The sequence below is a fragment of the Perognathus longimembris genome, chromosome 3 (genome assembly GCF_023159225.1).
Source record: "Perognathus longimembris pacificus isolate PPM17 chromosome 3, ASM2315922v1, whole genome shotgun sequence".
Classification (NCBI taxonomy): Eukaryota; Metazoa; Chordata; class Mammalia; order Rodentia; family Heteromyidae; genus Perognathus; species Perognathus longimembris.
In genome coordinates, this window is record NC_063163.1 from 119786801 (window position 1) to 119798350 (window position 11550).

The window sequence follows — 11550 nt, forward strand, 5'->3', positions numbered from 1 at the left end:
TGTTCCTATACTGTGGTTTGAAACTCTGGGCAGGGTGTTAACGCCAGTTCTTAGCTGTCAGATTACTGGCATAAGCCACCACACCTTTTCTAGCTCACCTTCAAGGCTCTGTACACAATCTTTTGTCCTGCCTGACTGGTTTACGTAGCTAGGTGTATAGGGCTGAGTCATTCTACCTTTACATTTGAGTATTTCATGCCACTCACTTCCTTAGCTTTAGTGTCTATACTCTCCAGCAACTCACAACAGAATTCACTACATACGCTATTTTCAATAACCAATGTGACAGCGACCAGATTAACTTTGAATACTATGTTAAGCTGCCTCTGCCAGGGAAACCCCAAACTGATTCTGGAAAGGTTAAAACAGGTTGCACCATGAATCCCTGGCTAGAGAACCTTTGCTAGACTTGGAGCAGGGAGAGCAAAGTCAAATCAATCCATCTCTATATCAAAGTACCTAAGGCTAAATAAATTGCTGACCAAACACAACCACTGGCTCACACCTGTAATCCTAATTAGGAACTGAGACCTGTTTACTATCTACACCTTACACACACACCCATTTCCTTGCAGGGGATAGTTAGGCCACAAATGTTTTATTCTGAAGCACAAGCAAGCCTGCCAAGCTCATGCATGGCAGCTAGGTGGCACCTAAGACTTTGACCCTCACCTTCTCTTCGTGTTTGGTTTGGGGAACCCCATTTTTTGCATGTTTCACATGCTTCTAACAAATTTTCCCAACCACCCAAAAATTGGGCTGCTTTCTCTTACAGGTAATGTCTACTAAGGCTGATCAGGTAGTTATGGAAGTCCCTGGACTGTCTTTGAACTGGGATCCCTCAGATCTTGTCAGCCAGAGTAGCCAGGATAGGATCACTTGGTGAGGCACTTTAGAGCCCCAGCTAAAAGCCACTTTGGATGCTCTTGAACTTGTAACATACTGGCTTCTAAATGACTAGTGCCACTAAGTTGACACCCCACTATTAGTCTTAATGCTATGCTTGTCAAACTTACCCAACTATATGCTTGAAGAGACAGACAATTATGTGCCAATTTTAAATATATTTATTTAAGACATTGCATTTTCCACTTACAATACGGTGCTTTATAAAGTGCAATGTTAATGTTTTTCCCTGTGTACATGTTCCATATTCAAGTATTGAGAAATGCCCAGAAATTCACTACAGCAGCTCAACGTTTAAAAACTGCTATAGAAGTTGCTAAATTTGGGTCTTTAAATCTTTTATTGTGTGGAACAATGCTACATGTGTTTGGGCTGCCTTAGTCAACCTCTTCAATGGTGGGCCCAGAGGAAGCCCCGCCGGAGGGAGGAGCCCCACCACCAGGGAAGCCACCAGGCATTCCTCCGGGCATCCCGCCGGCACTCTGGTACAGCTTGGTGATGATAGGGTTGCACACTTTCTCCAGCTCCTTCTGCTGGTGCTCAAATTCTTCCTTTTCTGCAGTCTGTGGGAGGAGAAAATGTTGCCAGTTACTTACACTAGAAAAATATTTGATTGGCTAGAGCTCTGAAGACTAATGGTCACCTGATATTCAGAAAGGCTCTAAAATAAAGCTATCAAAAAATTCTACCCTAGGTATCCCATCAGGTCACTCAGACATCCAAGGAAGGTAAATTGCCAACATGGCTCTGAATTCTGGTGGAAACCGCGAATGTTTGGACCATTCATCCTTGTGACCCCTCCTCCTTCCTGACACCCAGCCCAACTCCCTTGTAAAAACCCTCCTCGTTCTCACAACACAAACCTGATTCTTATCCAACCAATTGATGATCTCATTGCACTTGTCAAGGATCTTCTGTTTGTCCTCATCATTGATCTTGCCCTGCAGCTTCTCATCTTCAACTGTTGCTTTCATGTTGAATGCATAAGATTCCAGGGAATTCTTAGATGATACTTTGTCCCTCTGTTTCTCATCTTCAGCTTTGTATTTCTCAGCTTCCTGAACCATGCGTTCAATATCCTCCTTGCTAAGACGACCTACAAAAATTAAAGCACATACCTTAGAGACCAGACACTTACACTATTAGCCAATGTTCTGTGGATTAGCAGGTACTTGTATAGTAGTAGCTAACTGCTCACTCACCCTTGTCATTGGTGATTGTGATCTTGTTCTCCTTTCCTGTGCTCTTATCTACAGCAGAGACGTTGAGGATGCCATTGGCATCAATGTCAAATGTGACCTCAATCTGAGGAACGCCTCTTGGTGCAGGAGGTATGCCTGTGAGCTCAAACTTTCCAAGCAGGTTGTTGTCCTTGGTCATGGCCCGTTCACCTTCGTATACCTTGAAGTAATAGAAGAAGATGCAACTTGGTACAGGTTTGCAAAGTTTGCATTACACACATAATGCTAAATAAAGACTGGTCGCTCAGACATCCAAGGAAGGAATTGACCAACACAGCATTTCTGGTGGAAACTACGAATGGTTGTGGAATCAGTCATCATAGCGGACCAGCAAGCCCCCAAAAGTTTTGTGTCATGCCGTGAAGATTGTGGACACATACCTGAATGAGCACACCGGGCTGGTTGTCAGAGTAGGTGGTAAAGGTCTGAGTCTGTTTGGTAGGAATGGTGGTATTGCGTTTGATGAGTACAGTCATTACTCCACCAGCAGTCTCAATACCCAGGGACAGAGGGGTGACATCCAAGAGCAGCAAGTCTTGAACATTTTCAGATTTGTCTCCAGATAGAATGGCTGCCTGGACAGCTAAAGGGGCAAACAAAAGTGTTACAACATTGTACATACAGAATATGCCCATACCCTCAACTTGACACATCTCATATTCGCTCAGACATCCAAGGAAGGAACTAGCCAACACAATGCACTTCTGGTGGAAACTACGAATGGTTTTGGAATCCATCATCATAGCGAAGCAAAGTCTGAGCCTCTTAGGGAGGCTGCTAAGGTGAGAACATAATTAAGGACAGTGAGATTACCTGCACCATAAGCAACAGCTTCATCTGGGTTAATGCTCTTATTCAGCTCTTTCCCGTTGAAGAAGTCTTGTAGAAGCTTCTGGATCTTGGGAATACGGGTGGAACCACCAACCAAGACAATGTCATGGATCTGTGACTTGTCTAGTTTGGCATCACGAAGGGCTTTTTCTACAGGATCCAGAGTGCCCCGGAACAGGTCAGCATTCAACTCTTCAAATCGAGCACGGGTAATAGATGTATAGAAGTCAATGCCTTCATAAAGGGAGTCAATCTCGATACTGGCCTGTGTGCTGGAGGAGAGGGTGCGCTTAGCACGCTCACAAGCAGTACGAAGACGGCGGACAGCTCTTTTGTTCTCACTGATGTCCTTCTTATGCTTGCGTTTGAATTCGGCAATGAAATGGTTGACCATGCGGTTGTCAAAGTCTTCTCCACCCAAGTGGGTGTCTCCTGCTGTGGATTTGACCTCAAAGATCCCATCCTCAATGGTAAGAATTGACACATCAAAAGTGCCACCTCCTAAATCAAAGATCAGCACGTTTCTTTCAGCTCCAACCTGCCATTTGAGGGGAAAAAAAGCAATAAGCTAATCCACACTTAGACATTGCAAAAAAAACCCTTAACCAACTGGCATCCTTGAGGCACATACCTTCTTGTCTAAGCCATAAGCAATAGCAGCAGCAGTTGGCTCATTGATAATTCTCAGTACATTGAGACCAGCAATGGTTCCAGCATCTTTTGTTGCCTGGCGCTGAGAGTCATTGAAGTATGCTGGCACAGTGACTACAGCGTTGGTGACAGTCTAGACATGAGAAAGCGAAAGTGAGATAGATCCAAGCACTGTACTTATTAGTGCCTGTGGAAAACTCAGACTAATACCAAATGGCCACTCAAGGCTGAAGTAAGCCAGTGTGCTGCCCTACCTTCCCAAGATAGGCTTCTGCAATCTCCTTCATCTTTGTGAGAACCATAGAGGAGACTTCCTCTGGATAGAAGCTTTTTGTCTCGCCTTTGTATTCGACTTGGACCTTGGGCCGGCCTGCATCGTTCACCACCATGAAGGGCCAGTGCTTCATGTCAGACTGGACAACAGCATCATCAAATCTACGTCCAATCAGACGTTTGGCATCTGTAAGGTACATTAAGAGTCAATATAATTGATAGCATCTCCATGTTACCAAGTCAAGCATAGATGCTAAACCAAGGTAACCCAACTACCAGCACTTGAAGAGAAAAAAAAGCTAAGTCCATACCCAAATGCTAAGCAAACTCAGAGGAACTTAGAAGCCTAAGCAACAATGGGAGACCCTGTACTTTCTAACCTAGGAAAAAAGGTTTAGGAAAGGGTATTTACTTCCTAAATTTCAACCCCCGGCTTTTTTTTTAAGGCTCACAATTCCTTACTACCCAACCCACATGCATTTTGCTTTTAGTAACTAGTGGCTCACCGAAAACGGTGTTGGTGGGATTCATGGCCACCTGGTTTTTTGCGGCATCGCCGATTAAACGTTCGGTGTCTGTGAAGGCGACGTAGCTTGGCGTGGTTCTGTTGCCCTGATCGTTGGCAATGATCTCCACTTTGCCATGTTGGAAGACACCCACACAGGAGTAGGTGGTGCCAAGATCAATGCCAACTGCAGGTCCCTTCGACATGGTTGCTGTAAAAGCAAAGAACGGTGGGTGAGTGAGGCCGCACTCGCTACCCCTTCTCCCCGGGCCTTTGGGGCAGGGGCGATGGCCGCCAGTGACCCGGACCCGGCCGGACTCGCCCGGGAAGGCGGACCACGTGGTCGGGGGATGGGCATCCGCAGCAGTCCCGACCGCAGCGCCAACAATCGGAGCCCGGGCGGCCCGCCGGCGCCCCCTACAGCCCCACCTCACCGCCATTCCTCCCTGCGCCTGGCGCGCGGCCCCTTTAAGAGGCGGAGAGAACGGGGGGTGCCAAGCACCGGGCCGCTCCCGCCGCCCTCCCGCCACGCGTCCCGCCACCCCAGCTCCGTGCACCGCACGGCCCGCCCGGCGCCAGGGCCATCGCCAAGGGCAGCGCCGTCCGTGCGGGAGCGGCCGCGCAGCAGCCCCGGGCTCCGCCCGCCCGCCCGACCCCGCGCAGAGCTCAGCGCGGAAGCCGCCGCCCGGCCTGGCCGGAGGCGCCGACCCCGCCGCGCGGGATCCCGGGCCCCGCCAGACGCCGCAGAGCGCGCGGCCGGCCCGGGGCGCGGCGGCGCCCCAGGGCGGGAAGAGCCGCGGCCTGGCCGTGCCCGCCGCCCCGGCCGCGCCCGCGCCGGGCGCCCCGCCGCCCCCCGCTCCCGCTCCTCCCGCCGGCCGTTGGGCACGGCGGCCTCACCTAGCGTGTAGGCCCGGTTCCGCCGGCGAAGAAAACGCGCACACCCGGACAGCTGCCACCGCGTTCAATGAGACCGGTTTCCGCCCGCCACCCCGGCTCTTATAGCCCGTCGCAGAACCTTCCAGAAGGATCCCGCCCCGTCGGCCGTCCGTCACGGCGCCCTCAGCCAGTGGGCGCCGCGCTCCTCCCGCCGGCCCCAATCAGGACCCCGAGCTCCCCGCGGGGCCCCGCCCCCGCCCGCCTCCGCCCCGCCCCCCGCCCCACCTCGCGATGACGCACGCCCGCAGCGTTCTCGAACTTTCAGGCTCGCCCCCGCTCTCGGAACGGCCCCGGGGAAAGCGAGGGTGGGGCCGGGAGCCCGCGCGCGGGAGCCCGGGGTCACGCCGGGCGGGGGAGGGGAGGGCGGGCCCGCGCCCGCGCAGGCGCCCGGCGAGCGCCCCCGCGGGGGGGAGCGGAAGGAGGCGGCGGGGGAGCGGGCGGGCCCGGCCGGGAGGAACCAATGACGGCCGCGCGGAGCGCGGGGGCCGGGGGGGGGTGAGCCGGGGCCGGCGGGGAAGAGAGGACGGAAGTGCAGCGAGGACAAAATGGCCGCGAAGGTTGTTCCCCTCCCCCACGGCGCGCTGCGTGCACCCTTCCCCCCGCCCCCACCGCAGGGTGGGCGCCGGGCCTCAGTTTCCCCCCCGCTTCGCGGGGAGCGCGGCTTGGGGCCCGGGTCGGCCCCGCGGGCGGGCGGGCGGGCGGGCGGGCGGGCGGGTCTGAGGCGAGGCTCCGGGCCGCGTGGCGGGGGTGGGGGTGGGGGGTGCCGAGCGCGGGCGCGGCGCCTCCGGGGTCGGCCGCGAGCCGCTGCACCCCGGCCTTCCGCGACGGAGCCCGCGCGCGACCTCTCCCCGCGCACCGAGGGGCGGGCGGGGCCGCGGGATCCGGGCCGGCGGGCGCCGCGGGCCCGCCCGGCCCCCCACGCGCTCCACGCACACGGCCGCCCTCGCTCTTCCTTAGCAGCGAAGTAGGCACGGGGTGGGGGGGGGGGTCTAGGCCTCTAGCAGCCGCAGGCTGGGCCAGGGTCCCGCCGGGAAGGAGGCCCGAGGACGCCGCGTCCTTGCCACGTCCCCAGCCGGAAGGCCGGCCGGACCTGGGGGGGAGGAAGCGCCCCCCGCAGCCCGTCCCGTCCCGAACGGCCCCGAGGTGAATGCCCTCCCCCCCCCCCATCGTCATCTGGATTAAAACCATTCTCTCGTGTAGGGACCTGGAAATGTGAGACCCAGGAGAGGCTGTTCGTGGGGAAAACGTGCCACCCAGCTGGGTTATTTTTTTTCTTCTTTGTTTTTCTGCAGTGTCATTTCCTTTCTAGAAACACTTTCAACCCCAGAACTGTGCTTAAGGTCATTTCCTTTCCGTGTCCTTTAACAAGTACACATTCTGAACTGCCAACTGCATTTTGTATCATCAGTTTCTATAAGCTGTGAACGTTTTCTTTATTAAACTGGTAGACCGGGGGCCCAAACCCACCGGTTTCCAAGATCCCCACCCAATAGCGAAGGAGAAGGAACAGGCCTGGGGCGGGGGAGGGGGGGTGTTACTAAGTGGTAAAATGCTTGACCAGCAGATTTGATGCTCAGGCCTAAGGTTTAATTCCCAGCCCTGTAAAGAGCAGACCAAGTAACTTCTGTTTCTAGTTATTCAAATATGTTCTTATGACTCACAGCTTATATATGAAAAGGTCCGACTACGATGACTCCTTTTCCCACCCCTAGAGGTACAGGGTTTCCAACAGTACATTTATTCAAAATCTAGAAGGTTGGGTGCGTGGGGCTTAAGCTCAGAGCTAGAACTACTGACCAAGGAATGGAATACTTAACGTTGTTACATCCCTGTCACATTTGCTAAGCAGTACCCGAAGCAGATTGCATATATTCCCTCCTTTAAACCACAAATCTTAAAAAGTAATTGTTATGATTTCTTGTCACTTGTGAAGCTTGAACACGGGGCTTGGGGGCTGTCCGTGAGCCTCTTAGTGCTCAAGGCTAGCACTCTCCCACTTGAACCAAAGTCCCACTTAGGGTTTTTTTTTTTTTTTTTTTGGCCAGTCCTGGGCCTTGGACTCAGGGCCTGAGCACTGTCCCTGGCTTCTTCCCGCTCAAGGCTAGCACTCTGCCTCTTGAGCCACAGGGCCGCTTGTGGCCGTTTTCTGTATATGTGGTGCTGGGGAATCGAACCTAGGGCCTCGTGTATCCGAGGCAGGCACTCTTGCCACTAGGCTATATCCCCAGCCCTCACTTAGGGTTTTGAGTGGGTACTTGGAGATGAGTCTCTCAGGGACTTTTCTGCCTGGCCTTTCTTCCAACCGCCATCCTCAGATCTCAGCCTCCTGAGTAGCTAGGATTATAGGCGTGAGCCACCAGGCCCTAGTTTGATCTCCTTTTTGTAGATGAGACTATGTCACTGAAAGGTCACAGGATTAAGCTAAGCCACAAAATCAGATTATAGAACCTGAAATTCAAACTCAGTCTAGCTACGGTGTCGTTTAAAATATCTGCTTTCTGCCAACATTGCTGGAAAGTTGAAATCACATTAAAATGAAAACTGAGTTGTCTGCCTTTTATAGCCTTGTTTTTGTTTGTTTTTTGGCCAGGCCCGGGGCTTGGACTCAAGGCCTGAGCACTGCCCCTGGCTTCATTTTGCTCAAGGCTAGCACTGTGCCATTTGAGCCACAGCACCCCTTCTGGCCTTTTCTATATATGTGGTGCCGAGGAATCGAACCCAGGGCTTCATGTATATGAGGCAAGCACTCTTGCCGCTAGGCCATATTCCCAGCTCCCTCCCCCCCCTTTTTTTTTCAAGCCTGGGCCTTGAACTGAGGGCCTGAGCACCGTCCCTGACTTCTTTTTGCTCAAGGGTAGCACTCTACCACTTGAGCCATAGTGCCAATTCTGGCTTTTTCTATATATGTGGTGCTGAGGAATCGAACCCAGGGTTTCATATATAAGAGGCAAGCACTTTACCACTAGGCCATCTTCCCAGCCCCTTTTATAGCCTTGTAATCCTTGATTCTCTCAGACTTTATTCTGTCCATGGAATGCCCGGTTGGTATTAAGCATACTTATTGCTTTGTTTTTGCTTGCACTGAGGCTTGAACTCCCTTACCACATTTTCACTCGAGGCTGAAGTTCTACCCCTTGAGCCACACCTCTACTTCTGACTTTTTACTGCTTAATTGGGGAAGAGTCATAGATTTGTCTGCTCGGGTTGGCTTGTAACGGTAAGCCTCAGATACCAGCCTCCAAAGTAACTATGATTATAGGTGTAAGTTATCCCAAGATGAGTTTTTGTTTGTTTGGTTTTGGTTTGGGCCCTGTTTTGTGCTAGGTCCTGAGTCTGGAACTACATGCTGTCCCTGAGCTTTATTGTTTATCACTAAGGCTCTACCACTGGAGCCACAGCCGACTTCTGGCTTTTTGGTGGTTAATTGGAGAAAAGAGTCTCATGGGCTTTCCTGCCTGGGCTGCCTTCCAACCAACATCCTCAGATCTCCCGAATAGCTACGCTAATGGTGTGAACCAGGATAGAACTTTTGATTGGATAATATGTTTTATAGCTATGTGGAGTATTTCTAAACATACACTTTATTTTTTTTAACCAGTCCTGGGGCTTGAACTCAGGGCCTGAGCACTGTCCCTGGCTTCTTTTTGCTCAAAGCTAGCACTCTACCTCTTGAGCCACAGCACCACTTCTGGCTTTTTCTATATATGTGGTGCTGAGGAAGTGAACCCAGGGCTTCATGTTTATGAGGCATGCACTCTACCACTAGACCATAGTCCCAGCACCTAAACATACTCTCCTATAGGTTATTCAATATCAAAGAATGGTGTATTTATACAGTAATTCTTATTTTAAAATCTCAGATACTAAGGACAACCTGTTATATGACTAAGAGGTGAAGTGTGAGAACTGATTGCCCAAAGACTTCAGTATATTTACTGTATTTCGTTCAGGGACTTTTGAAAACAGAATAATTTAAGGTGTTAGTATTTTACCTTCCTAACTGTAGAGAGGTATAAATTACTGCTGTTGACACGTTTCACTTGCCTAACCAGATTATATGTTCTAACATTTTCATGCTAGTGTGGTGTTTAGCTGGTAGATGCATCTTTGCCAATACTATTTTATTACATGCTTGACATGTTTTCTTTTTCTATATATGTGGTGCTGAGGAATCAAACCCAGGGCTTCGTGTATACGAGGCAAGCACTCTACCATTAGGCCATATTCCTAGCCCATGCACGACATGTTTTCTGTGTAACCTCTCTCATCACCTATTCTAAGCACCTATTCTTACTATGATCTGTCTTCAAATATAGTAAGGCTCTTATAGTTATTAATAATTTGTCCTAACCCAGCTTGAATTTCTCTAATTCCACTGCTTATGTTTTTAGCACACAGGCTAGATTGCTTTCCTTTTTTTTTTTTTTTTTTTTTTTACTTTAAACTCATTTTAAAGTGTCTTGTTTATCCCCTGCACTGAGAAGAAGCAGCACTGTATAAGCTGTGTTACCAATTGGCTCTTTTTTTGTTTTTGTCTGTTGGGGGGCTTGAACTCTGGGCCTGAGCGCTGTCCCTGCTCAAGGCTAGTGCTCTACCACTTGAGCCACAGCACCACCTCCAGTTTTCTGGTGGTCTCATGAACTTTCCTGCCCAGGCTGGCTTTGAACCGATCCTCAGATCTCAGCCCCCTAAGGAGGTAAGATTATAGGCATGGGTGCCGGCTGGCTCTTTATTTTTTTATTAATTGAAATCCCATCGAAGTTGCTTGTAAGTACTAAAACTAACTTTTGTAGGTATATATGTGTATCAGTACTGTTACTCAGACTCGGGGCTTGAGCACTGCCCCTTAGTTTTTGTGCTCAAATCTAGCACTCTCCCATTTGAGCTACAGCTCTTCTTGCTTTTGGGTGTTAATTGCAGATAAAGTCTTGGCCGGGGCGGGGGGGGGGGGGGGGAGTTGGGGATATGGCCTAGTGGCAAGAGTGTTCGCCTCCGATACATGAAGCCCTGGGTTCAGTTCCCCAGCACCACATATATGGAAAATGGCCAGAAGTGGCGCTGTGGCTCAAGTGGCAGAGTGCTAGCCTTGAGCAAAAAGAAGCCAGGGATAGTGCTCAGGCCCTGAGTCCGAGGCCCAGGACTGGCAAAAAAAAAAGTCTCAGGGACTTTCCTGCCTGTGCTGGCATAATCCTCAGATCTTAATTCCTTGAGTAGCTAGAATTACAGGTATAAGCCACCAGTGCCTGGCATCATTTTTATAACTTCCACCTGAGAATGATAACAAAAAGATGATACAAATCAAGACAAGACTGGTGATATAGCTCAGTGGTAGAGCTCTTGCTGGGAACTTGTAAGGTCATGGGCCAACTCTTAGTACTGCTAAGTGGGGAAAGGAGGGAGGACATAACACAAAGGAGGAAAAAAGCCAGCTCTAAATTTTGTAAATACAATTCTCACTATGGGGTTCCTGAAATGTTTGAGGTCTGTAAGTATTTTTTGATAAATTGATATGACTCATCATCTTTGAATAAACTATTATTTTTACCGTCTTAATGTAGCTTAGTCTTTTTGCGACTCAGAAGACTTGGAAGATTTAACCTTGAGAAGTTCAAGATACTCTGTGATTAACATTTAGCTAAGGGTGTGTGTGTGTGTGTGTGTAGAGAGAGATATCTCCTAAGCCTATTATTACCTTATCAATATGAAAGCATAGGCAATTAAAAGGTTGTAAATGTTATCCTAATTTTCAGACCAAAGAAATTCTGTAAACAAATTGGATTTATGCATAAGCAATCTTAAGTGTGCCCCAGGTGTACTAAAAAGTTTTAGGACAAGGCAGAATGTAGAAAGAAGGGCAAACCCATAGTTCAGGGTCAAAGAATGAAGATTTCAGGAATGAGAATGACAATCATTATCTAGCACTTATGGACTGCACATCCTAGTGGCTAAGCTTAAATACTAGTTCTGCTAAGATTTAACCTCTGTGAGCTTTAGTTTTGTCATTTGGAAAATGAAAATATATGGCCTACTTAGTGCCCAGTGCATGCTACATCAGTGAAAATTACTAGTATTACTACTATATGGCCCTCTGTGACTTGTTGGGGTGGGGGAGCAGATGTAGTGAGACTTGGCCTTGCATTTGCAATGAGGCTTAGCCTTGCTATATAGAAAAGGCTGTTCTTGAACTCAAGAGCCCATCTTAGCCTC

At 50.0% G+C, this 11550-nt stretch overlaps 1 protein-coding gene and 2 non-coding genes across 4 annotated transcripts; all 3 read right to left on the reverse strand.

The window, feature by feature from the left end:
- Positions 1-1047: 1047 nt before the first annotated feature.
- On the reverse strand, positions 1048-5461 carry Hspa8 (heat shock protein family A (Hsp70) member 8). Of its 2 annotated transcripts, none has more exons than XM_048344021.1 (9): positions 5305-5461; positions 4409-4618; positions 3884-4089; positions 3610-3762; positions 2961-3516; positions 2528-2730; positions 2109-2307; positions 1770-2002; positions 1048-1469 (listed from the first exon to the last, which is right to left on the reverse strand). In XM_048344021.1, exons 2-9 carry the CDS (start codon positions 4611-4613, stop codon positions 1284-1286), a joined length of 1941 nt encoding a protein of 646 aa, XP_048199978.1. In that variant the 5' UTR covers positions 4614-4618; positions 5305-5461; the 3' UTR covers positions 1048-1283. The 2 variants fall into 2 exon arrangements, with proteins under 2 accessions (XP_048199978.1, XP_048199979.1); XM_048344022.1 differs by having other exon boundaries at positions 4409-4622; positions 5312-5363.
- Positions 2388-2473, reverse strand: LOC125349830. The gene has a single exon (XR_007210627.1). It is a non-coding gene; the product is annotated as a small nucleolar RNA SNORD14 (small nucleolar RNA).
- LOC125349829 lies at positions 2808-2895 on the reverse strand. The gene has a single exon (XR_007210626.1). It is a non-coding gene; the product is annotated as a small nucleolar RNA SNORD14 (small nucleolar RNA).
- Positions 5462-11550: the final 6089 nt, after the last annotated feature.